The sequence below is a fragment of the Falco peregrinus genome, chromosome 2, assembly GCF_023634155.1.
Source record: "Falco peregrinus isolate bFalPer1 chromosome 2, bFalPer1.pri, whole genome shotgun sequence".
Classification (NCBI taxonomy): Eukaryota; Metazoa; Chordata; class Aves; order Falconiformes; family Falconidae; genus Falco; species Falco peregrinus.
The window spans coordinates 71550527-71578413 of NC_073722.1; the positions used below are offsets into that span (position 1 = coordinate 71550527).

Genomic DNA, 27887 nt, shown 5'->3' on the forward strand with positions numbered 1-27887 from the left:
GCTTTATCTCATTAAGCCCCATCACTGTCCTGTGTATAAAATGGTTGTAAGTAGCTTATAGTTAATGCACTTTGGAGCCATTTTGGATGCAAGAGCATTTGGAACCACACCTGCAGTCACTGTGTGACAGTGAGCTACGGACCAGGTACTTCATACTCTTCTTGCTTCATTGTTGTATAGACTTGTTGGGGAATTAATAAGAAAGCTCTGTAAAAAGCTCCAGAACAGGGGCTTCCTGAGGCACTGCACTTCAGAAACAGAGCTGTGTTTCTGGATGTTTGCCCCAAGCAGCACCATGGTGCAGCTGCAGCCCCAGCTGCTCGTTTGCCTTTGACCGCACAGCATGAGGGAGGAAGCATGCCACCACTCCCACCCCTTCCTCTCACAAGAAGCAGAGGCAGCAGCTCCTGGCTCGAGGTGCCGGGCACAATAAATAACCTCTTATTTCTCTCACAGGAAAGAAACAGCAGGGTGCATTTCTTCCCTACCGTTTCAAAGTAGCGTTTCTGGCACTAACGGTCTGCATATCTCATTTTGCATATGTTTGCTCCAAAGGGACTTCTGAGGCTGTGTCTTCATGTCTATCTGCTTAGACTGCTGCAAGACTTGTCTGGGCTCATCTTGAACAAACCAGCTTGCAGACTGCAAGCAGTAGAGTTTGGCTGAGTAGACTTTGTGACCATTATTGCTAATACCTGGTAGTTCTCTCCAAGAAATTTGCATCCCAATTAGTAGCTCGCATCACCCTTGTTCCAAAACCTGCCCAAGGCTGGTAGGAACTAAAGTGAATGCCACTTGCAGTGTCTTTATATAGTTATCCGTACTTTAAGAACACATGAATAACGGATACTTACACCAGAAGTACAGCATTTAGGAAAAGAAAATTAAGGCTCAGATACACATTCCTGTGAGAAAGTAAAATCACACAATGCAGTTAGTTATTGGTTATTATTTGGTATGCCTTAGCTTCAGATTTCAGCCTCTAACTGTAGATGTATAGACACGCTTAATGCTTTGTGAGTCATCCTAACAACGTTGCTGTTATCAGATTACAATGATGTTGGGTTGGTCCTGCAAGAGGATATTATTATCCAGTATTGAGAGCTAAGTTTCATATGAAAAAGCAGCTTAATACTCACCAGAAAGCCACTAACCAGTGTTAGCCACAACAGCAATTACTCAGTACTTGCACTTATGAATTAATTGAAGAGATTTTTGTGCTGTTCTTGTGGGAAGGTAAAGTCATGTTGCCAGATGGGACATGGCATGTAATTCTACCAAGGCTAATCCAAACGGTATCACCACTTGCATTTGGTCCTATGAAATTCTTATCTCAGAATTCTTTTTAAACCTAAAAAATGCCCCCTCATCAGCGGTCATTCATTTGCTAAGCAGAAAACAAGTGTTTTCGTGGTTGAAAAACTATCAAATGAACACAAATGGCATTACAAGCCATTATGATAGATACATTGAAAAATATTCTGAGGTAGATATTACCTCTGACTACAAATCTTGTTGTATGTCAGAAAGCTATATGGCTTCCTCATGGAAAAATATTGCTATCCTATGAATTTCAACTAAAATGAACTCTCTAGGAAATAACCAGAGACTTAGAGACACAGGTACCAAACTTTTTTAGACCACAATTCTTTATCTCACTAAATGTGGCACATCCTGTCTTCAATGTGCTGCTTAGCTTTTTCTCAAGTCACTCAGATTTGCATTTCTTTTTCCTTGGAAAATGTCAAATTATTCATAGATCAAACAGCAGGAGCTGCCACAAAGACAAAGGTGCTGGATCTAAGAAATTACTGAATTGAGGAATTGGGATGAGAGCTCTTTACTTGGTGGGAAGATTTTCAGAGTCTGCACTATACCCTTTTTAAGAGATGAACTTCTCAAACTTCCTGCACTTACTAGCATTAGACTTGGCCAGTTTTTGGTCAGAAGTCTATTGATATCTACATCTTAGAGGTAGGAAGTAGATTTAATCATTTGGATGGGACTTTTTCTCCAATGTCAGTAGTAAATCAAAGCATTGCCTAGTGTTATAAAGCACTCTGTTACTAGACACCTTGCTTTGTCATTGAAATACTGTTCATTAGTACACTGTGACTAGTCAGATGAACTATAAACTAACAGAATTTGAATAACTGTCGTACCATACTGCAAGGAAAGATAGTTATCATTCCTGCTTAGTATTGCCTCAGGCTTTTGTACCAAAACATCACACTGGAACTCAGCATTGACTGGTAACTAACAGTGAATTTTAAGTGCTGTCACAGTCATCTCGCTCAGCTTCCAGACCTAGGTGGCCAAAGAATGTAAGAAGCAATCCACAAGAGATGACACAAAGCCAATTATTATTTTTTTTTAATCCCTGTTTGTTTAGGACAGGAGACAAAATGTGTTTGTAAACCAGAGAGGCTGCTGCAGGTGCAGAAGACTCTGTTCCAGCTGGCATTCTGGAGATCAATTACCTACATCAAAGCTGTTCTGCTGCCTTTGCTGTCTGGTTGCTCATTTCTGAGGCTGCACAGAAACCGTACACCCAAAGTGAATTTAAAATAACAGGGTTCTGTGTTCTACACCCTCTTCAAGTGAGCAGTCTAACTGCTTACACCAGACGTCCTAAGTTGTCCTTAAGCTGATCAGACGATGGAACAACATGAAATGCCTTAAAATGATGCTTGGCAATAATACTACTATTCTGATTGAGAAAGCAAGTGAAGTCATGTGATATGATGCTGTAATTGATGTAGGTTGCATATCTTTTTAAAGTTTTTGATGGGGAATGAGTGGATTAACGGGCAAACCATCTGAGATTGTTACTGAATTTATTGTAATAAATATTACTCTACAGTATTTTCCTCTTGCCTGTGAAGCATTAAAATGCTAAAGGGTGCCAACACGTGGTGTTGGTAGGGTGTTATGACAGGAATATTATAAATGTTTGTACAGGTTGTCACCAATATTTGAAGCCACTTGTAAAAACAGCACCTTGATATAATACATTATTACCATACCCTACTGTAAATGGTGATGTGCTTTTACTCACTGGTACAGAACCTACGTATTACTAATCATTCACCCTTTTCATGGATGGTCTTGCAAAGAAAGTGGTAACAATAGACACAGGGATAACATTCATGTAATAAGCTATATAGTCACAGTTAAATTGTATAGGCATGTTGCATTAATTTCTCATTTACCAGTAACATTGCTTATTTTCATGGATCGTCTTCTCAATATCTACCACACCTGACAGATAAGTATTTCCCTTCTCTCTCAAAAAGGCATATAACCAATATGAAGTTATTTGAACCAAAGACTTTCTTTTGTAGTTCTAACACTATCATACTTTTAAAGTGTGCTATCTTGCTACCTTGTAGAGATGGGAAATGTAATTTATTACGAAGAATTCAATCTTTTGAATTCAGAGTATTGCACTTCAGAATTTCCTGGTCCAGCTAGACTTGAAACACTGAAATGATAATATTCTTCAGCAAAGAAATACTATTAATTATATTGTTAATACTGGACCAGGCGGGCTCTGAATCCCCAAGAACATAGGAATACAACTAAGCCACCTAACTTTACAGCCAGCAGCTTCAATATAAATTCAGAGTATGTAAAAATACAAACTCTTTAAAACATTGTAAAATAGTTCTTCCTGTCTTCCCACACGTGTATGCACACGAGTTCACGTGGGAGGTGATCTGAAGGCACCCATTCAGAGCAACCTCCCCAGTACAATTACGGTCTTGCTGTTCCCCGTGCCCGCAGCCCGCCCGGAGCCGTGCCGCTCTCCTGGCTTGCTGCCCGCGCTGCGCGGCCCCGATCTCTCACGGCAGCCCGGCTGCGCGGCACCGGCCGGCCCGCGCCGTGCCCCAGCTGTCGGGAGGACGGAGCCCCTCGGCCCGGCGCCTCCGCGTTTCTGCAACGCCCCGGCTCAGGCAGCCCGCCGGGGGCCCGGCCGAGGAAGGTGTCACAGGATGGAAGAAACCTCGACTCTGACTCACAAACCCGTAACGAAGAACGGCCTCCTCGAGCCCGTTATTCCTCACGGTCTCCTAACACCCAACGCGCTGGTTTACCTCAGCGCTTACAGGCGCGGCCCCCCGCACGCGCTCCGCGGGCCGTCCCCCGGGGCCGCGCCAACGGCCGCCTCGGTGCCCGCCGGCCCCGTTACATAACCGAGGCGGCGGCAGCAGCCGGGCCGCCCCCCGCCTCACCGCCGCAGACAAAGGCCGGCGGGCACCCCTCCCCCTACCACCAGCCCCCCAGGAGCCACCTCACGGGCGCCCCCTCCGGCAGCCCCCGACCCGCACCGCGCTCCCTGCACGCCACTGAGGATGAGGCCGGCGGGGGAGGGAGAGGTGGGGGTGCTGCAGAGCCGCCCCCTCCCCGCCCCCACAGCGGCGCGGGCCGGCGGCGGCGCAGTTGGATTGGCGTGGCGGACGCCAATCACGCCGCCGGGCGCTCGGTGGCGCGCCTTTCCCCGCCCCCTCCGCGGGGCGTGCGCGGTGGCTGCCGTGCTGCGGGGGCGGGCGGGAGCGTTGTGCGGAGCGCCTCGCGGCTCCGGCAGGGCAGGGCAGGGCAGTGCTGGGCTGTGGCGGCCGCCAGCCCCGCGCCTCTGCCCGGGCGCCTCCCGGCGGCTCCTTCCCCGGCGGCCGCCCTTCTCCTTCTCTCTTCCCCTCCGCCCGCTGCGAGCAGCCGAGGCCTCCTCCATGCGGGAGAAGAGGAGGTGGGAGCTGCTCGCCGGCCATCCCCGGCGCCCGGCAAGTCGGAGTCGCCCCGTCGCCGCTCCGCTCTTGCCGCATCTCCCCACGGCGCGCTGCCGGCGCTGAACCCTGCCCGCCGCGCCGCCACCAGCCCCCCTCCTTCTAGTCTGTGTCGTCCCCGTCCCCCCACCTTTTTTTTTTTTCCCCACCCCCCACTCTCCGATTCTCACCCTGGCTGCGAGCAAAGTGTCTTCATGAGCGCAGAGGATGTCCGGGAAGCACTACAAGGGGCCTGAAGTCAGTTGTTGCATCAAATATTTCATCTTCGGCTTCAATGTCATTTTCTGGGTAAGTGGGCCGGTTGCACGGCGCTTCGTGTCTTCCTCTGCCGCCTCCTCCTCCTCCCCCGCCGCCGCTCCGGGCCGGGTACGGCCAGAAGCGCGCAGGGAGGGACGGAGTCGTGCGTGACAGCTGGGCGCGCGCCCCGCCGGTGGGTCTGAGCGGGGCGGCCGGGGGCGCGAGCCCGGGAGCGCCGCCGCCTCAGCCGGGCAAGTTGGAGAGCTGCATTCCTGCACCTGCGGAGGCTCTGATCCCGCTTCCCTTCCGGCCCCCCCAACTGCTTTTGTTGTAGGTGCGAAGAGGATTTCTTGCCTTCTTTTCCCCCCCCTTTTCCTTTTTTCATCCTCCCTCCTTCCTTCCCCCTCGTCTGCCTTGTGGTGGGGGCGGGAGCAGCTAGACACCCAGGCCTAGAGAACGAATTGATCTGCATGTTTTCGTGCTGATATCCCTGTTAAATATGAAAAATTTAAAAAAAGATTGCAGCTCGAGTTCTCCGAACAGCGCTGTGTAAGGCAATGATTGCACAATGACGAGGTTGTGTACGGCACGGGCTTATTACCATTAGCTATTAACACATAGTAGGAGTAGCAGCAATAATAGGATGGAGGAAACAGTGTTCCCACCCGTCCCTAAAGTGCAAGCCCGTGGGAGTCTTGGCAGGGCATTTGCTGGGGTTCCTGGCTGTGGTGCTCGATACCCTGACGGCACAGTATCTTGTTGCACCATTCTAGCACTGGCTGTAGAGTAGGCAGAACTGTACAGTGAAATGTAACCTGCTTGTAATAGTATTTCTAGCATCTTCTCAATGTTGGATTTGAAAGAGAGGCAGCTGGTGTTGGATGTGTATGCCAAATTTGGTAATCGCAGAGGGAGGGGGTGAGCATTATCGCACACAAACATAAATGTTGAGGTTTTATCACTGCACAGAATGTGAAAGTTGGGTGAAAGCTCTTAGATGTACAATCCTCCTTTTCATGAGATACTCCATTTAGCTATGAGAAACATACAGAAACTCAAGTATGGTGAATGTGTTTTTGAAGGTCTTTGCGGGCAAGTTGAGTACATATCTGATACAGTGGCTTCTTTGGACCAGAAAGGTGAACTGGAAAAAACAAACAAAAAAAACCCCCACCTTTGAAGTTTTACAGATGAAGGTAGGGAAGCCTAGCGGAGAGAAACCATCTAACTAGTACTGAGCTTGTGATTGTCACCTTGGGGAGAACAGAGGAAAGTGGTTATATGGCTAGCAGGTACTCATGGCTAACTTCATGTCACTATTTCTGGAAAGTAAAGATGCCTGAAAAGAATGTTTTGGAAGATGGGAGTTTTGATTAATTGCACTTTGGTACTGAAATACCTTTTCTTGATGAAGAGTGTAAGCTGCTTACTTAAGTAAGTGAAGTTGATTGAGGTTTTGTGTCAATGTTTACTTGGCCCAAGACCAACCTGTGGAGATGAGTGGTTGCAAGCTTTGTAGTATTCTGACCCTATAATAGCTGTTTTTATTGTACTGTTTACTCCATTTTTAGTGGCTGAGTTTGCCATGGTTCTTTTCACTTGTCGTTTTTTTTTTCATTTTGATTCCCATGGGCTGTGAACACAGATGTTTTTCAGCAGGGAACAGAATAGCGTGAGGAACATTTGCATGCTGTGTCCTTGGACTAAAAAAGGGAGATTATGGTGGAATATACATAAACATGTTGTCTTGATCCTTCAGGCGCCATCAGTCTATAAGAAGCTATATACACTGTAATTTCCTTCATGTTATTTTCTGAAGGTTAACATGTGGATGATGCAAGTGAGGAAGCAGTATGTTTTAGGTGTTTTGTGGCTAGTCATTTTCTTATTCCTGTGCTGTTGAGGCTGATGCGGCATAGCTTTTGCATGAGGGCAGATGTTCCTTTTGTAACTGAAAGGGTTAAAGGATATCTCACCAGGCCACCTGGCTTTATACTGCTGGAATGCTATCTGAAGACCTGAGTATATCACCCACTCTGCCATTTGGTTGATGTGTGGCCCTTGCTTACAGATTTCGCTTTTGCAGAATGCTAATTATGTCATTTGTGTATTTGGCTAAACTTCTTGAAATCCACAGAGACAAAGCAATTTGAGTTTAGTAATTTCTTCAGAATATTGTAATCTCTTTATGAGGAAGCCTGCGTTTATTACCATGTCTCGCATGATTTGGAGTGAAAACGTAGCCAGTTACTCTTGCAGAATACATCTTAATGTTGTTTTTACTGAATTAATAGCAAACCATTCAATAGCCTGTCATGAAAATGGGCCAGAAAAGCTGTAGATGAAAACTGTAAATTCGGTTCAAATCAAAAATAGCCACTAAGGTAGTCATTGTGAACAGATTGAAATGGTGAAGAGGTCGTTGTATTAACCCCATGAAACTCTCCTGCATATTTCCATGTTTGCAAGATTCCTGAACACCTTTGTTAAAACTCCTACCTGAGCGTTATTATATAGTGGTTTTAACACAACCTTGTAAATTTTTTTTGTAAGCAAACAGGAAGCTACCTCTATTCTACATCGTAAAACAATGGACTAAAAATACAGAGAACTGAGTTGGAAGAGTAATGGTTTTGACAAGAAAATTGTCAGTGCCTTGAACAGAGGAATATTATGGATCTGCTCAAATTATGTGTGGAATGATTGTACATGCTGCTTTAACTGAAGATATTACAAAAACTTGGAGGCTTTGTATGCCACAGAATACGGGCAAAATAATTTATCAAACCTTTTTGCCAGTTTTTTGGTTTTGTGCAAATCTGCTGTTTCTTTACTTGAAAAACACAGCTGAATTATTAGAGTAATGAATATGGGAAAGTTGCAGTCTAATGCTCTATACGTAGTTGTAACTGGAGGTGACAGTATGCTCTTTGTGAGATAGTTCTCAGTCTTGCACCACCCCAGGTAATGTATTCTTGTCTAATTGTGTTTCATACTATTATAGAAGACAGTATTATCTGTGGAGGTGATGCGTAATTAATGTTCTGGGTATATTTGCAAGGTTAATTTTTTGGAAATTCAGTATTAAAGTATTATGGAAGTGTTTGTTTGGAAAACCTTATTTTATGAGATTACTATGCTCTTGTGGAAAAGGAAAGCTTTTTTTGCAGTTGCCAAAGTATGATTTAGGAACTGAGACCAAGTAGGCACAAATACATCTAAATAAAAAGTTAGAACTCAGTATTGTTCCTCCCTTTCCATTGCACAGCTGCCATTCTTCTGCTGGTTGTTCATTAGGGCACACACCTGTGCTTTAACTTGAGTAGCATAATGCCTGTGTGAAAGCACCTTATTATATTTGCTACCTCTCTAGGCTGCTGAAATAGTGCTTTTTTATGAGCCTTTATGTCTTTGTCTAGGTAAACCAGCTGTAGTATATGGTAACAGAAAACATTTTTCTGTAGTTAAAGAAAGCAAACAATGCTTCCTCCCCCCTTGCCCCTTAGACTTCCATTTAGAATGATGTCAAAGGTACAATGCAAGAAGTAAAATTAGGCCGCCCTGCTTCCCAAAAGGCAAGAATCATTTTCCCTTCTTTCCCCTTCTACTTCTACAAGACAGTTTTAAGCTACTTTTAGTTCCAAGAACTGTTTTCAATTGCTCTCTGTGCTGTATGATATGGGATGCAAACCTGTGGATATATACTGTTGTTTAACTCTGAATTTCAATCTGTACTTGATTCCACTGACCCTAGACTAATCAGAAAGATGTATAAAAAGTACTTGACACCTCAGAAACCTTTGCTTTATCTGATTCACTGTAAGTTGTGAGATATGCTGCAATTATGATATATCAGCATATTACAAGTCATAATTTGTGTTTTAATTTGCTTGGCATCTGCTGGTTTTGATGGCAACCATATGAGAGTCTAAATAGTCTTCTGAATTACAGGAAGATAGTGGAGAGAAAACCAAATAAGGTTATATGTGTGTTATGGGAAAAGTGTTGGAAAAGTGCACTGACCTTTAAGGAACAACAAACAGATTGTTTATTACATTTGTGCATTGTTGATTGCTTGTTTTCAAAGGGGCAGAAGATCATTTTCTGATGTTAGCTGGTTTTCAGATATTCACAAGGAAGTTTTGGTTATGTAATTTTTCCTTTGCCACAGCGGTTTAAAAAAAAAGGGGGGGGGGGGGGGGGAAATCAATGTGAAGCTTGTCCATGCCATTTTCAGATGCATTCTGTAGCATTTGATCTATAAACAATTGCATTGGGAAGATGCCCTTGCAGTGGAAGTGGAAGCACTCTGTTCACTCTCCCTCCCCTGTTATGATCAAGTGATTTTATTTATTTGTTTAGTGTTTGGTTTTTTTTTATTTCTTACTAGCATGGATGACTTTGAGAGCATTTCACAAGTGATCTTGCCAGAAACAGAACAATGCTTGTCTTGGGGAAAATACATGACTATTTTGTAATAGATCGTTGTTGTGAGCTTGGGTTTCCTGAATTCCTCAGTGTCTCTGTTGGCAGATGTAGCCCCAGTCTTTTAAATACATATAAAAATACAGTAATTCTGCTGGCTCCAGAGGACTTGCTTCAGATTTGTAGAGGTCATTCTTGGAATAAAAATTTTCCTTGCCCTGCTTTCCTTTGTAATTTTGTAGCAGGCTGTAACACTGATTATACAAAAAGCAATAGATGAGGAGCATGGGTGAAGCAGTTTCCTTTTTCCAAAGTGTGTGTTTTGCCAAAAATAGATGTTTGTAGATATGTTATTGTTTTAAGCTGTTTGATGTTTCTAGTTGATAAAAGATTGAAGAAGTATAAGGGCACAAGAGCTAGAAAAAACAAATTGTAATTAATTGTGCAACTTCTCATGTTTGAGGTCAGCATACTTCAAGCGAATATTACTGGAACTATCAAATGCAGCTTACGTGCTTTTCTTCTGTGTTAAGATGAATTTGGTAAATACATTAACTGGTCTCCCACCTTGATTGAATTGACATAGCAAGTTTTACATGGTGGCATGTCTATCTCAAAGTATGAAGAGTTAATTTTGGATCTTTAGTGTCCCAGTCAGAGAAAAGCTGATGCATGTGAATGGCACCCAGAGTACAGGCAGCCCCAACATAATACTTCTGCAAGTGAAGCATTTAATGAATATTTGTATGTGCAAAACAAGTTATCGTTGGTCTTAGTTCCGTCCCCCTTATTGCATATTGATAGTGTTTTCTTAATAAAAGCAACAGATCCATGTTCTGTAACGTTCAATTTAAAGGTGCACATGCTACCTTTATTCAGTTAAGATAGTGTTTTCATGACAAACTTTTAGGTAAATTTATTTATTTGGTAATAAATTTATTGTATGTACATCTTCAACTATATAGTGTATGATATAATAGGTACACAGGGAAAGCAAGCATGAGCTGTACTGGGGAAGTAAGGCTTTTTTTTCCAAATGGGAACCCAGAAAATAAATTTTTGGGGAAAAAACCCAACCAACCCACCCAGTTTTTCTCAGACAGTACAATAGATGTAGGGTAATTTTCAAATAGAAAATGTGGTGGAGAAGGTGGTTTGCTGTGGGGTTTGGGTGGCTCTTTTTTTCTGTGTGTGGGGAGTAGAAAGAAGAAAAATATAAGGAACTTTGTCCTTTGAAGTGGACAGGATTTTGAATGTATATAATCTGTTCTTAAAGAACGCTGTCTAAGACCTAGTTCCATAGATTATGATAATCCTGAAGTACTTCTTAGCAAACTTTAATTTATTCCTTACACTGTAAGATGCGATAGTTAATGATTAGTAGAGCATAAGAAACTTGGGCTTACTGTTAGTGAAACAACACTTCCTTTTCTTTTGAGCCCTATTCCTGCAAATAGACTGTTGTTGAAAAAGCATTATAAATTATTTTTGGCACCACAGCTACTAGAAGTTAAAAACTTGGAGCAAGAAGCTGATGTGTTGTTAAATGCTCAGTCTATGTACTTGAACAGTTTATACTCCATTAACCAAGGGCAGTAACCTGTGAAGATTTGCTATAAGCATTTAGAATATAATGTCTTCCAATTAAAACTGGAGGTGAGAGAATATTGTTGACCCAAAGATATCTCCTGACTTAATTCTGCTGGTTAGGGAATTCTCGGTTTAAACTGTAGTGCAGTAGGATGGAATCAGCCTTCATAGTTTGCTTTGCCCAAAACATGTAGCATATTTCTCAAATGTATGGCTGGTAGCCTGTCAACAGGACTGTAATTGTTTTATTGATGTAGGCAGGAGCAAGGATCTGAACAGCTCATAAAGTAACCCAGCTCTGTTAGAGATGACCCAGAAGTCACTGTCAGCATTAACCATTAAAGTGCTTTCCAGTACAGTAATTTTTTTAAACTCTTCTACATATCTGACTTTTTCATTATCTAGCATTTAATAGTGACTTTTTACTCTTGTACCAGTTTCCATCTTCTTTTCTCAATCAGCAAATATTGTCACAATGCAATAAAGAATGAATTAAACCAAAAAAATTTATTCATTTTTACCAATGTACTGCATTGCCTTGCACTACAGTTGTACAGTGCAAAATCCAGGAAAACATAGATTATTATTTACTGATTTGAGGCCTGATTTGTTTCTTTTCTATGGTACTATTGTGCGAGTTTGGAAAACATCCCATTTTTTGTGAGTGTGCTGCTGATTCTGCCAAAAAATGTCCCCTGTTGTGGATCACTGTGGATATAGATTTCCACTGATTTCAGCAGGACTTTCTACAGATATAAGGGTTGGTATGGATGGATGTCACTACTGGCAGTGTTCTTTGTAGCTGCTTCTGTTACATGCACAGAGATCTAGAGCAGTCCAGGCTTCCCCTTATGCTGGCATTTAAAAATGTCACCAACACACTGAGACTTGCAGTCAGGGGCTCTTGATTTGGTATCAAACTGTGACTCAGTGTGATCTCCTATAACCTCCAGATGGCCTGACTTGCAGAGATGCTAAAACCAGTCAGGTCCTACTCCTTTAGCTGTATAAAATAAATGAGGCAAATGGCAGTGGCTGTATGTATTTTAATACGTATCAATCTCTACATCACATTCTTTGGCTAATATTTCAGTTTTCCAGTCACTTTCCTCTGGACAGCATTTAGAATAAGTATTTCAGCACACACAAAGGATCTTATGAATGGACTGTCAATTTCCCACAGAACTTGGAAAAATCAATATGTGTCTTCCAGGCCTTGAAAATCCCTCTGCTCCTAGTGAAGGCTCCATTACATCAAATAATACTGAAAATCATTTCAAGCAGAGTTCCTGATCTGTGGTGATGGGAGATTTTTTTTTCTTTTCTTTTTGCAACGAGACAAATGCATGCTATGGAAACAGTTTGAATACCTATTCCATACCTATTGCCATCTGGTTTTCTCAACAGCAAAACCTTTAATGGAAAAATCAAAGAACTGTCAGAACCTCTGCTTAAATACGTACTCTTTCTCCTTAATAGGCAAGTAAAATTATTTCTAAAAGTGTTTGATGCTTCTTTGTAGTATTTTATTCAAAGAAAGAGTTAATAGGAGACTAGAGGCTTTTAGATATATTTCAGGTTCATAGAGGCTTCTGTTTTGTTTTCCTGAGTATAGTGTTAATGAGTCAAAACCTGAGTATGCCTGCTGTCCTAGCTCCAGTAAGCTACTGTTATTGGGTGATGGATATGATATAAATGAGACTGCAAGGATGCTTGCAATAAATCAGCCTACTGGGTGTTTCCTAGTGTCCGTAGCTTATATTTAATGAGAGTCCAGCTTAATTTACTTTGATCTAGGGGCAGATCTTCCATGATGCAGAACATTATTTTATGTCAGGACTTTCTGTGTGTCAAGAGAGAAGACTCTCTCAACTGACCTCTGGTGCCCCAAGCAAAGACGCAGCAGCACTGTCTGTGGGGTGTCACCCCTGGCAGACCCTCCTGGTATCTGTCATTTTGTCAGAGCTTGTATCACAGGTTCTCCTTGTTAGACACCTTTGCTTTATGTACCCATGCACTGAGTATATATTTGCCTTTGTGAGGCTAGGTTCTCAGTGCTTCTCTCTCCCTGAATTGCATCTCTCCTGATGCATTCTGTTTTCCCACCAGGTGTGATTAAAAAGAACTAGAAGGGGGTTCCCTCTATGTGCTGTAAGGGGTTTATATATGAAGGCAGAAACACTGAGGAAAAAAATTCACAGATAATGTATGGCAAAGGTTTTATTGTTTCATGCCATGCTGCAATTAGCCGTGTCACCTTGTGGAAGAACTGTCAAGTCTGTCTTTGCAATTCAGTGTGGTATGAGTGTTTCAGGCTAGAAAACTGGGCGTATGCTGGGGTATTCTACCGTATGCAAAGCAAGGGTTTCAGATTTTTAATTTTAATTTTTGCCACTGAAATACGAAAACAGAAGGGTTCCTTTTTCCTTGTGGGTAAAAGATAGCATTTTGGAAAAGTTGTCTTCCTGACTGTCAGTTTACGTGGGTGTGTGTCTAAAGGAATAAGTGTGAATTCAGTCAGTCCCCAACAACAATTAAATAATTAAATATATAATATAAAAAAGAGGAAAACTTTTAAAATTAGAAGCCCTGTTTTCCAAGGAGTTACATAATCCATTTCTAGATGAAAGTTAAGCCATCTGATTTATGTGAAGGCTGTAAAAACATGTATATGTGAATATAAAATATGTATGACCGCAGTTAAAAAATAACTAAGGCCTAGTTTTTAATCAATATTGCTTGTTTCCTCTTGTTTCCTTCCCTTTCTGTGGGCATCCAGGGGCATGTGAAGTCTCACTGATTTCATAATAGTGTAATTCTATTTTTTTTCTTTGCACAGCTGGGAGGACCTGTTTCTGTAGCAGGGCCACTTCTGCCCTGGTTATGGCAGTGATTTCATGGCTGGTTTTGGTGTGCTGCCTCGCCAGTTCTGCTGTCAGAATGACAGCGGGGGGGCTGCAAACGGCTGAGGCTGGCACAAGGCTGCAGAACTAAATGTGTTAGTACAGCTTCAGTGGACTGCCAGCAGTCAGTTACCAGAGCTGACTGAGAACTCTCATCTGGGTCAGTGTCTACTGACTTAACTGTTTGGCTGCAAGAATGACTTGTGGGAAGATGGTAGGACAGTCTCCTCCTTTGCCTGTATAGATCAACTTGAAGTGTTTGGGCAAGCAGAGCCTGTTTCAACTCCAGGTAAGGTGGTTTCAGACTGCAGAGTACACAGAGGTACCAGACATGATGTGTGTTGGTAATTAGCTCAGTCTGATTACGTAGGCATATGTGCTACTTGGGATGTGCCTCCAGTGCACTTGGATCTTCTCTATTTTAGTAAGACTTGTGGTTATTATCTGTTTTCTCTTAATTGCTCAGTGATGTTGGAGAAAGAAAGAATGGTGATAGTCTACAAAGTTTATTGTAAGGTGTACTTAATTTGAGCTTAGGTTGACAGCTCCGTCTATCTCTCAGATTTCTTTTCCTTCCCATAACTCTTAACACCATGCCACTCCCTGTAATAAGGTACTTCATTGGAGCTGCCTGCTGGAAGGGTTAGCAAATGACCTCTCTGAAGAGAGTCTATCATGATCATCCATTCCTAAGTAGTACCTTTTTTGATGGCTTTGTTGCAAACAAAAGGTTAGTATGCATTTAATATTGGGAATACATTTATATAAATAACACATGCATGCTTAACACTATTTCATATATATTCATGTGTATTTATATGCATATGAATATCACTGTATTTAAAAATAGTTAATTCCTGACTTGCTAGAGCAGAAGTTCCTTGACTTATGTGCCTAAAAGCAGGAGTTGAAGGGACTGGAAACCCATCTTACTGCTGTTGCATGCACAGAAGGACTTTTTGCACTGATCTTCCTCTGGCTGTATTTTACTATTCTTCTGCTGCTGGGAGCACTGGCATGGTCACCAGTAGTGTTACCACTTCAGCCATATGGGGCTGTGTGTGGTTTAAAAATGTTGCTTTCTTCTGTATGTAATCAATCTCCTTCCTCTTACAAAGTGTCCTGTTATTTTGAAGGTAGGTAAACCCACTACCTGGGTAGTCAAAAGGTTTGTGGTGACATCTGAATCAATGTTTTATTCTACAGGATCTTTTCTGTGCGAGTAACTGGTGTGTTTGTCAGGAACACAAGCCAGTTATGTTTTTACATGGTTTACATCCTTGCTGGCCTCTGCTCTCCTTTATTTTTTCCTAAAGCACTCTCATACATGTGGGAAAGGAAGTAGCTCCTGAACAGATGCAGCTAATAGCTTTGCATATTAAAGAAACCCATAAATACCAATCCTGATGAGGCTGATACTGAAGGATTCTGATGTAGCAGGTGAATGAGTTGTGACTTCCATCTGGCTGTTCTTGTTTTCTGTTGGAGGTACTGCTATGCCCCATAGATTCATGGCTCTGTTAGCTGTTCTGCAGAGGTGCTAACCTCTCGCAGAGGAGGCAAAAGGACAGCTGTGGGTAACAGTAGCTTTTGTGTTCAGCTTTCCTCATCCCAGAACTTTGTGCGTGGGTGGGATTTCCAGTGAACCCATTATCATCCAGTATTTCATGTATTTTAAATGTAATGCCCAATAAATGACAGTGTTGATATACTTGACTCCACTGTTAGTTGTGGTTTTCTTGTCAATAGCAGCGGAGTACTGCCTGAAATGACCATGCCTCTTGTAAATACCTGATTCTTGTTGAATTTGCCCTCCTTTCAGTTTGTGCTGTGCTCCAGCTTGTAGAGGTGGTTCTCTCTGCTCCATTCCCCAAGGTAGCCCTTTTTTTGTCTCGCTATATGTCTATGCCTATTCTTACTCCTGTCACCTGGAATTGAAAGCTCAGCTGGGTTCTGTGCTGCTAGCCCAAAGGAGCCCCTGCATGATCACTACCATGCTCTGAGAGGGCTTTATACAGGGGCAGTTGGCTGGCTTTGTTACTGGAATCCAGCCACCAGTCCATAGGAGAGTGGGAAGGAAGTATGAAAATCAGCACTGGCTTTTTTGTTCCATTATAAAATTATTATTTGTTCCATTATAAAAGGCACTTTTTCCTACTTGCCAAACAATTTTTTTTTCCATAGATGTGTGCCTTTTTTCAGTGTAGTGCACAAGCATCTCCTGTTGAAACAGCAAGCCTTGGTGTTGGTGCAAGAGCTACCAAGTAACACCTGCAGACATAATCCCTTTTTAGTTGATATGTCAAGCTGTAAGGCGGGTGAATATCAAAACTGAATACGCAACTCTAGCTCTGGTACACAGAATTTCACATTTTAGCTTCATAAACAATTGCTACAGGACTGAGCTATGTAGAATTAGGTGAGGTGGAATGGATGGGGTTATAGTGGAGACTGGCATGGTTGGCAAAGATTTGAGGCATGTTCTGTCTCTCCTGTTTGAACCATGTGGAAGGCGTGGAAGGTTTGTTGCTCTTGAAGCATAAGGTCTCAGTGATGTTGCTTGAGGCTGGAGAATAGGACTGAAATTAAATTTAAAGAGGCTGGTGGTTGCTGCTGCTGTACTAGTTAGAAGCATACTGTAAAGTCCTAAGTATTTTAAGCTGAGAGTTTGTGGGACTTTTTTTTTTTTTTTTTTTTGTATCTTTGAGACCTATCAGAACTTAAGTGAGTACTGCTATTTGTTTAAATCTCCTTAGCATACTAGGGTTGGATTTTTGTTTATTCTAAAATGTTACCTTGTTGCAATCTGCCATTGTAATATGTCTTTAAAATGACTGCAGGTGATATTTACAGAACAAGGTAGAACAATTTTGGTGTAGCTGTGCTGTCAGAATTGTGCATGGAAGCAGGATTACAGTCCTAGCTTGAGGAGTTTGAAGTTGGAAGGATGGGCTTTGACTGCATTGTGGGGTGGGATTGGACTTCTGTATAAATGGTGGTGAGAAGAGAAACCTGTAACTTTTCACAGGAGTGGAATACACCACTTTTTCAAAAAGCAGAAGGTATATACCTTTGAGAATGTCATCTTCTAAAAGTGAGAAGGTAGTCGTATTTTGTCTGGATAAAACCTGCCTTGTTTTCTCTTCCATCTCTGTGTTGCTTCTGGGTAAGTATTTTTCTGCAGTTACTGTTATCAAAGTGCTGCTTTGGGAGCTCTCTTGTAATTGTTTCACTCTGTTCTATTAACAGAACTTTTCTTTAAAAACTCTCTAGCTTGAAAAATCAAACACAAAAAGGCAAACCAAAACAAACATACACATAAAGATGTTTCAGAATTCACAGAAAACAAACCATGGATCAATTATTAAGTGCTTTCCCTCTCCCTCATCCACTTCCTGATGTAGTATTAATTTTGAATGAGCACCCTGCATAGCTTGCCTTCATCCACTTAGGGTATAGAGCACAAAGGCTTTCAGCACTGTAAATGCTTGGGCCCTTGTTAAAGGCCTCTGCATAAGAGCAGCTCCTGCTGACTTCAATGGGTATCATTTGGTGGCAGCTGCATAATTGGTTTTCAAGCAATGTCTTTTTTTTTTTTTTCCCAAGAAAAAAGGGGATGGGGTGGAGGTGGGGGGGAGGGGGGAAGGAAAGCCCAAAGAGGTCCCCTAAACAAAACACTGACAAGACTTTCAAAAGAGCTAGAGGAATTACTTCAGTTGCCTAAGTAGCTCAGAACTGATGAAAAGGGTGATGACACTAGTCTAACCAAAAAAATTCTGGCAGAGAACACTGGAGCCTATCAGGCAGTGTTCCTGATACTTTGTGTCTCTGTCTGACCATTTAAATGAGATCTTCCCCTCAATAATAGGAGCTGTATATGACTAATACTTGTAGCATTGAGAGAGCTCAGCCGTTCATCCACAGCAGACGGTTGTGACTGTGCTGTCTCTAGCTGTAGAGTAGTGGTGTGCTTGTATGAGATGACTCTACATGTGCTGTAATATCACTTAACGGTGGTTTTTGCAGGCTCTGTACCTTGCCAGTGGTCTGGGCAGCAAGCTGGTCACCACTAATGTTTTTTATAACTAATACTGTGTTGAATACTGAGTCCTGCTTTTGCCAGGCATGTACATAATAGCAGCGGCTTAATGATAAATCTATGTCCAATGGAGCTACTAATACTTATCTTTTAAGTACCGCTACTTATGTGGTCTACCATTAGTCACATAAGAAATCACCACATTTTATTAATGGCTTCTGAACTTTAACAGCAGCTTAGGCTAAAGATAATGGCTTTTGTGTGAAATATGTTCCATTACTGCTAATGATGTTTTACCAAATAAGCTAGTGTGGCAGATAAATGAATTTCTGTAAACAAAGCATAAAAGAAGCTATGTATATACATCAAGCCTGAAAATCAGTTTATAGTTGAATGGAAACTTAACATCTTGGACTAGTTTTGTTTATGCTTTCATGATTGATAGAGAAAAGGTAAAAACAGTCTGTCTAAATGCAAACTTGATGAATATTGGATTTATTTTCTACTGTTAGGTTGTTTCAGCAGTTTGTTGTAATGCAATATGGGTAGTTACAGTCTAGGTAGGTATATGCCTAATACCAATGGTTTCAATACTATGAAAAGTAAACAGTGAAACCCACCTTTCCCTTTGCCTTTAAGGAAAGCTTTAAAGAAATGTAAAACTGATTCTTATTGATGGCTTTTAAAAAAATAAAAAAAAGCAAGATTAACATTCCCTGCTTTTAGACTCATCATACCACCGAGGGAGATGAAGAACTTTGAGCTATTGCACTGAATCCTTAATCTGCTAGATTGTCATGTCCCTTCAAATGAAACATTAACCTACAGAGCTACAAATTGTTCCAAGGTTTTGGAGGAGGGGGGCTGAGCCTTGCCTTTGGACTAGATTCAGTTCAAGGCAGTTCCCTAAGGCAAAGAATCCTGTTCTCTTTTTTTCTCTGGTCTGTGAAGAAACACTGTATCAATGTACCTACCACTCTATTAAACAAGTTGAAAATAAGTTTTAATGTAAGGCACTGAAAAAAATGTTTCTTTGAAGATTATGTAGTCTCGATTTCTGTTACCTTTGTGCATGTTGACAACTTTTAAATGCCTACAACACTTTCTTAATATATTAATGGGCTGTGTTTTGTATGGTATGAGAGATGTGATAAAAAGGCATGGTTTTGAATATTTCTTAATTTCTGGCTGGGGTCCTGTGTGATTTAAAGGTAGTTTTGAGGTTTAATGATCTTGTCTAAGAGGACATTTCAAGACGATTTCAAGCAAAACTAGCTTAAAACAGTTTGTGTGCCAGTGTGTGGTGTAAGATACGGCTTCATAAACCAACTGAGGGGCTGGTGAAGAGGGACATGGGAGGAAAACGACTCCACTCAGCTGAGGATGTGACTGGGGAACTCGGTGGACCTTCTTGCTACTGAAACACCTAACTCGTTTAACTGCCTTGATTTAAAGCTGTGTGGCTTTTCTGTGAGTGCTGTCCATGTCTAACATCAACCCTGCAGTTAGTATTTGGCATAATTAGCCATTTCTATGGACAGACCAAATCTGCAAAAAAACCCTGCAGACTGAACAATGTCCCTTGGAAATATTTCATGTTAATTAGCTCTTAAGTCTGAAGATGTGTTGTCATTTCCCTGTTGTTTTCAAGGTCTAATACCTTTGGTGATCCCCAGGCTGAGTTAGGAATGCCTAAACAGTAAAAGGTATGTTGAAATCTGCAGAGCTACAATTAGTACAGAAGTTATAGAAACTAAACCATTAATACAGATAAAGATGTGTGGTATGACCAGTATGAGTTAGCCTGGAATTATATTTCTACTGTACTTTACTGAAGGGTGGTAAAGGTATGCTCTTTTCTTTCTCCCTTGAGCTTTGGGGTGAATGTGTGTCTAATGAAAATTCTTCTTTCTGACCTAACCTGAGATAATGCCAGCAGTTTGGACTTCATGGTCTCTGGAAACTGTTCTGAAATTTCAAAATGAGTTCTTAGCGTTCAGAATGAGAATAGGGTGAGGTTATGAAATCACTGTGAAATGTTCATAACAAACTATAATCATCAGTAAAAAAAATGAGCAAAAGGGGTAATACTCTAAGTTTCAAAGTGAGTATTGGAAGTAATTTTGTGAGCTTTATTGGAAGTGGCACTGAAATTTACAAAAAATTGTTATTTATTAAGTGTATAGAAGAATTAAAACATTTGTTTTCCTTTAAGGGGCATTTTGCATTTAAAATGAAAGGGAACATTCGTGGGTTTGGATACAACACAAGAATGAAAACTTGCACAGGGCTGGACAGAAAGTTGATTGAAGTCTTTTATGGGTGATGTGCTCTTAGGTGTTCTAGTCAAGCTCCCCTTCTTCTCTCCCTGACATCTAACATTACATTTGGATTAAAGCATTTCCCAGTACAGAAGGGAACTAAAATAAGGTGTCACTGTCAAGGCAGTCCTCAAGGAACCTTTCTAGAAATCCAACAAAGAGAACATACCAGTGATCATACTGGACCAGACAAAAGGTCCATTTAAGGTAAGCATCCTTAGAATGGTGGGCAATGGGATGCAGATGGTGAGAAGTGTAAGAACAAGGCAGGTAGACAGTGATAATTCTTAGGGAAAATCCTCTCAATTCTCAGACTTAACAGAGGCAGAATTAGGATCTTTGTACTTGGTATCCCTAGATGGATTTTTCTTTGTGAATTTGTCTGCTTGGGCCTTGAATCTAACTTTCTGAAGTACATGACATCCATTGTTAGCTGTACCTTTTCCCTTTTAGTTTTGGCTTACTTTTGGGAGAGGTGGAGTTCCAACAGGCATGTAATAAAGCTTTCTGCAGCTTGGAGTCAATTAACTTTCATGTTCATCTACTTAGTTACTGTGAAACCACAATGAAAATCCTGCATCTGAAGAATGCAGTTTGAAATACCTTTTATCTGCTCCCTGATGTACTCTGCCCCTGCCTTTTCCACATAATACCATTAAGAAACAAATTCTGGATACCTTCCTTTTCAGTAGTTCAGATGGTTGAATTAAAATGTTGCAGGTGTGTCAAGTCAAGTATGTGTACCAGTCCAAGTTATCTACAGCTGGATGTCACAGGTGAAGAAGCTTGCTGTTGGGAAGCAGAGCTGTAAGTTTCCAGATGGTGACCTAGTTGGATCTTTATACTTCTCCTCCAAATATAATGAATTAAGCATTTTCAACCCAGGCCATGTTTAACAGCAAGGTATGTAGTTGGCAGTTTTTACATAGGATTGCACTTGCCTTCAGTTCTGTCCTTTTTCATCCTCTCCCCCTTGCTTCCCCTAAGGAAGAAAAAAGCAAGCCTGCACTCCCAAAATTCTTATTTAATTCTGCTATTAGTTACCATGGATGGTTATCCAGTAATTAAACAGTATATGAGGGATGAGAATTCTGTGATGGGCAGATGAATCTGAAGGGTGTTTTCAGGCAGACACCAGACTACTCCTTCCTTTGATTTCTGTTTTGGAAGAGTAGGAGTTGGCTTTAACATAAAAGCTGAAATGTGGCACTTAACCATTATTTTGGAAGGAAAGGTGAAAAGTTCCTTGCTGGTCTGGACCCTGAGAAGCACCATACACAAAGCTGTGGCTTTTGGGGAGTGCTTCCTCTTGCCTAGGCTGTCTCTGAAGCAGACAGTGCTAAGTGTTGTGTTAAGAGTATGATCTTGAGGGGTTGCATGAGGTAAAGTGGTGGCCAGACAGTACAGTGGAGTCATTGGTATCATCATGACGTTCCCAAGTCCCTAAGGTTGTATTGTAGCCCAAGCAAATTCTTTAATCAAGGCAAATTTATAGAAATCATCTTGCATTATACCACAGTGTTTGACATCTGATAAAATGTGAGATTTTTCTTGATTACTTGCATAATAGTCATGTGAAGGGAAGAAGAACATAAGTGGCATGGGTGACTACTAGTACTTACCGGCTGACAAAGAGAAGACAAGAGATAGGCAAGATAGCAACATAATCTGATGTTATGATTCTGGCCAAAAAGTACAAGACCCTTTAAAGCTAGCTGACTGTGCAGAGGCTGACTTCATCTTTAAGCTGGTTTACAGGGCTTGGGGGGGTGGGGAAGCTGAGAGATCTAAGACTTCTTGTTTTACTCAAAAATAATAAACGAGTGCTTCTGAATGCCTTGAAGTCCTTGTTGCAGTGCCCAGGTTCATGGTCTGATCCCATTGGGAACTGGATTCCCAGGTAAACAACTTCTTAGTCCAAATTCCTGTTGCGATAGGAAATCTTAACAAAAAAAAAAAAAAAGGCACGAGAAAACAGTTTGGTAGGTGTTCATCCTGAAATCTATTTTATTTGCTGCATGGAGGTCTATTTTAGAAGTACTTCAATAAAAACTTGGACAATGGAACAAAATACTTCAAGGCTTAGCATTTAAAGGCGAGTTATTTTGTTTGGTTGATAGCTTTAGTTTTCTTAAGGTTTGGGATGTTTGGTTTTGTGGGTTTTGTTGTGGGTTTTTTGTTGTTTTATTTTTATAATTGAAATAATTGGATTCATGTTTTCTTGGCAGCAGCAGAGTTGTTCCCTCTGCCTCTCCCCTTGGTGTTTGCTGTGTAACTGTGTTCTGCATCATGCCCTGGTCTTCAATATGATAAGTTGTCTTAATGAGAAAAAACCCCATCCTGCAAACTGGATTTAATGCTTTAGGCTAGCTATAATCTTAAAGGCATAATTGCTTGAATATGTGGATCCTACTAGCATTAATAAAATCCAGTGTGAAAAGTGTACATTACGATGTTTATTTCTATATATATATACAGGTATGTTTGTGTGTGTGTATGTGTTTCCCTTCCCACCCCCTTCCCGGCTCTGTTTTTCCATTTCTGCTCCATACCAATACTGCTGAGGCTCGTTGAAGAGGACAGCTTTTGCTCTTCCCAGCCAGAATCTGTTTTTGCAGTGAGGGGTCCCTGCTGGGGAAATCTTTTCCTGTTATCTTTCTTCTCTCTACAGGGTAGCAGGCACAAGGACTGCCCTTCTGTCTGCTTTGCTGACAGCCATGCGTTCTCAGCTCTTACTGCAGCAGCTGCTGCTCCTCAGCCTGACTGAGAGAGCATAAATTAAAATACAAAGGTCTCCTGTGGCCACTCTTGGCTGACAGTGCAATGGCAGATCAGACCTTCCTACATCATCTTCACTTGACTTTCTTCTTTTTCTCAAGAATTTCCCCTGCATTTGTGTCAGTCACAGTCTTTTACTGCTGGGCTGAATAGGAGCAGCAATCAGTCACTCCAAATGTTTTATGTACTTGAGTGACTGGAGCAGTTTGCTGAGAAAAGAATTAGCAGTGTTGGTTTCATCAGAAGCTCAAGTCTTTTTCCTTTTTATGCTGCCTGGAGAAGAGGGACTATTTTGTGCTTTTTACGGCTGCTGAGGACGCAGGGCTAATTCCTGTTCTCGTCTCCTTGTGCAGGCTGGTAGAGTGTTACAGCAGAACCATTGTGTTCCCATTGTGTGTGCGTGTGAGACTGAGGGCACAGCAGTGGAGTGTTTTCTCTGATGAGTTTTTCTTTTCTTGAAGCCTGGTATCTTACAATGTTCATATGGGGGGGTTTTAACTCCCAGAGGGTGGAGGGGCAGCTACTTGCTGGTGAGATGGAACGCCACAAAATTGGCTGTGTAGTTTTCCTGGCCCAACTGTGTATGTGTTTTCTGTGGGGATTTGTTTTGGTTTTACCCTGTGTGTGTCTGACATAGCAAATGTTCTTTGGCTCAGTGTGCTTATATGTGAGGCCGCTTCCTTGTAGGTGATGTGTGGTGGTGATGATTATTATTAATTTTTAAATAAAATAATTATGCCACTCTCCTCTGCTTTTTCCTGCTCTAGGCCCCACAGGCTGATGTGGCTTATATTGGGCACCAGCATTTGGCTCATGCCAGTGGTGTTGGATGATCTTCTGTAAGGGCGACTGCTCTCATTTTTGCTAGTCCTGTTACCAGTCTTATCTATTTCAGCCAGAGCCTGAATTTCAACAACTTTATGGGGGGGGGGGGAAAAACCCTGACTAGTATTTTATTTGAGTGGTTTTGGGTTTTTGGTGGGTTTGTTTTTTTTTTTTTTAAACAGTCCTTTAAATGTCTTGTTTGGGTTCTTTTCTTCTTTTTTCCCTCCATGGAATGGAAAAATCTTTGTTAAACTTGTATCCCCTTTTGTTGTAGCTCTGTCCTGATAAATTTCTCTTCAGGGCATTGTCAAAATTGGAAGGCAAGCCTAAGGAAAAGCATTTCAGTGAACAGTTCATCTTTAGTCCCTGAAAACCATGTAAGACATGAGAAACTGTTCCTTTGTATTCCATTTTAGTACTTGTCAGCTAGTCCTCAATGCAGGGTTAGTCGCATCCTCTACTAATCTGATCCACTGTTTTCTAGATGACGGATATGGTGGTTCTCCATGATTGATGTAATGACTCAATGGTTTCACTTTAATTAAAGGATGGTTGGGGTTGGACAGGACCTTAAAGATCATTGAGTTTCAACCCCCTTGCCATAGACAGGGACACCTTCCACTAGACCAGGTTGCTCAAAGCCCCATCCAACCTGGCCCTGAACACTGCCAGGGATGGGGCAGCCACAGCTGCTCTGGGCCATCTGTTCAACTATCTCACCACCCTCATAGTAAAGAATTTCTTCCTAATATCTAATCTAAATCTATGCTCTAATGTAGATATGTTTTGGCTTTAAATGCAAGCCTCTGCAGAAATGCACCCATCTTTCTGAGTTAATCAGACTGCCTCTTGGAAAATAGTTTAAAAATCTTAATTGGAGTGTGAATATATTGATACATCTGTATGTGAATTTCACATCCTCTTTTAATTTTCAGGAGACCAGGTTAAGCCATGAAGGCTTTTCCAGCCATTTCATTTTCTTTGTTCAAAAACTGAAGTATTTTCAAGTTCAGTGGACTATTTTCCCCTCAGCCCTCTTCCGGCACGTAATTGTGAGCTTGAAGTTCTGACTACAGTGTTAGGGTATTTAAAGTATTGGTCTGATTAACTTGAATCTTTTGAGTGGGTTCTGGACGAAGTGTCTTGACAATATTTTTCTAGAGCTCTTTAATGAAGCTAAGTGTGGCCATCAAATTGTTTTTTTGTAAAGAGTTATTTAGGCCTTAGCTGGACAAGGGTAGGCTTCAAGCACTTAGTCTTACCTGAAATCAGCGGCACTGCCTTTATGTATGTGAAAAAGGGTCCTAATTTGCAAAGGCTTAGTTTAAGGAAAAAGAATTCAGTAAAACTTTATAAAGTAGTGTAAACTGGCCGTTATCAAAAGTGGCTTCAGACTGATGGAGGCTGGTAAGAATTTCCCATTGTTAATACAGCGCCCTGAGGTCCATGTTGAATGTTAATCAGAAGTTTCTAAATCATGTAAGGGCTGTTTGAAAACTTGCCCTGTCTTTAAATTTTTCCTGAAAAGTATTCAGAGTAATTATGGAAATTGTATAAGCATATAGTAATGTTTAGAAATAATCATGGGACCAACCATGGAATTGCTGTTTTGTCTACCAGTTGGACTTAACAAGAACGAAATGCTATTACTACTTTCATAATTAGATCTATTTTAATGTCTTTGAATGAAATACCTCTGGAATCAACTACTGAGAGCTTTAGCTGCCTCCCTGCTGCTTAATGAAACAGTGGCCTTGCCAGACTGCCTGATAATGGGGTAGCTGCTTCTTGGGGCTTCTTTTTCTCCTGCCTATATATTGGATATCTGGAACATCTTCAGTAATGCCTAAAGCAGATGCACGCAGTATTGAGATGCAAGAGGAGCAGGATGAATGTCCCTGTATCCTTAATCAATCAGTTTTCATGTGTGGTGCTTATAATGACAGACAGGCAGGATCAAAATGTCCTCCTTTTAAACTTGACACTCGGGTGAATGTTCTTCCAAGACCAATGGGGAAAATGTTCCTTTCCCCCCCTAACACCTTGGGTGAACTCTTTTACTAATTTAAAAAAAGCCCACCCTGGGGGTGGGTGGTGGGTGGGGGGAAGTGTTCTTTTGCAGTACTTTCTTTAGCCTTACACTGTAATTCATTTGTTAACTTAATTTCAATCATTATGGTAATTGAAACTGGTAATCAAAACTGGTAATCAATAACCGTTGATCAGAATAGAATTATCCTCCTGTTAGGTTAGGTGAGGAGGACTATAATGGGACTGGCTACTCCTTGCTCACAGGGAGAGCAGGATGATTCTGTGAAAGGGATGGTGTTCAGGATCAAGCTGTTAACTGTGTTTCTTTGTCTAATTCCCCAAATCTGGAAGTAATGAACAAATGCCAGTGGTAATTCACATAACTCTCCTGAATGAATACATAGACTATCCTATTTTGGCATACTTAATGTCCTGCCTTTTGAAAACCTAAAACCAAAATATACCTAAGCTTAGAACCTTTTTATCCACAATTGTGTTACATTAAAATGTCTTGATTTATATGATTGACTTTATAGATTTGGAGATAGGGAAGTAGCAGGACTTGCTCCTGCTGCTCCTTTTATCATGTTGATTAGGCAACTGAAAGCTACCTTGGTGGTGGGGCAAGATGGTAATGTTGTGCAAGTAAACTATTACATGAAAGCAAACAAATGCACACATGGTGAAAAATGTGTATGGTTTTCTTCAGTAAATTTACTGCTATTAACAGGTGACAGATGAATAGTCCTGTAAGCTGACATCCTGTATTTCTGTGTCGCATACAAGTTTCCGTGCAGCATCCTTGCTGAGGAGTGGTGGCAGGGTACTTCTGTAGCCATTGGTAGCTCTTTCCTGGTAATCCCATCCCGACTGATACAAACCATAGCAGGTCTGTGATGTGAACTTGCCAATGAGTGCAAGAAGTATTCTGTGCATTGATTTGCTGTTTGTGGTGATGTTGAAGGAATATAAATTCCTGCTTAATTCTGATCAGTCCAAGAATATTTTGGTAGAAAGAGTCCAAGGTGTGGTGAGATCCACAAAAAGGTTGCTGAGGTCTTGTGAAGTTAATTGCAGCTGTGCCATTCATTTCAGCTGGTGGTGCTCACTCCTCTTTTGGTTCTGAAACTGTATCACGCTTGAAAGTGTTTTTGTGAACTGCTGTTTGTTGACTTTCTTGTGGGTTCACAAGATGGGCTTTTGTGTAAAGCTCCACCCTGCCCTTCCCTGACTGATTAAATAAATAACATTTCCCTGAACTTTTGGCATGCCGTTGTTTGTGTTGTCCTTTAAAGGTGAGAGGGACTGACCAGTAGATCTGCATCCTTTTCCTATTTAATACCATAACTAAGAAAACATGTCAAGAGTTCATGAGAGCACCTTTGATGTTTATTTATGCTGGTCTCTTCTGCAGGCTGGAAGATAAGCAAACAGGAACAGTACCTGAGTGAAGTAGTTAGACTGTAATTGCCTACTGTCACCCTGTGATTTGTAAAGACTGTAGAAGCACTATAAATAGCAATGGTGTTTTGTTTTGTTTTATTTCGGGCAATACTTTTTTCACCCTCAGTTATGACCAGCGTGCTTTTGTTACAGCTCCTTGTCTAGTATGAGCTGAAGAGGTTCTTTGAACGGTGGCTCAGTGTCAGAGAGGCATTGCATAACTATAGTGTAGAAGCTGACAGTTTTTCAGCTTACTGGTGTGGCCCTTTCACAACATAAGTTGCTTTGTTCAATTAAAATTCTGCTAGGTAATTGCCATGCTTTCAAACATGCTAATGATGAGATTTTGAGCTTTGTGATGCTTAGTTTGAGTTGACTGCACTAGCGTATGCTTCCTGTGGATACTAGAGGAGGTGCTGTAATAATATAAATAATTGTGCTTCTCCTTCTGACCAAGCATATTCTTGAAGTATTATTCCAAGCGTAATAACAAAGAGCAAGTTACTAACAA

The 27887-nt window shown here is 41.4% G+C and overlaps 1 protein-coding gene and 1 long non-coding RNA gene across 3 annotated transcripts in view; one reads left to right on the top strand and one right to left on the bottom strand.

The window, feature by feature from the left end:
- Window positions 1–5091, bottom strand: part of LOC114010815 (uncharacterized) — a 42136-nt gene extending 37045 nt beyond the window's left edge. For both annotated transcript variants that reach the window (XR_003552476.2, XR_003552478.2), the window contains exon 1: window positions 4955–5091. This is a non-coding gene — a long non-coding RNA (uncharacterized LOC114010815). The remainder of the gene's footprint in view (window positions 1–4954) is intronic.
- The window catches only part of TSPAN5 (tetraspanin 5), an 88687-nt gene continuing 65733 nt past the window's right edge, over window positions 4934–27887 (top strand). The window contains exon 1 of the mRNA XM_005232531.4: window positions 4934–5072. Within this exon, the coding sequence (XP_005232588.1) occupies window positions 4992–5072 (81 nt within the window). The 5' untranslated portion in view covers window positions 4934–4991. The remainder of the gene's footprint in view (window positions 5073–27887) is intronic.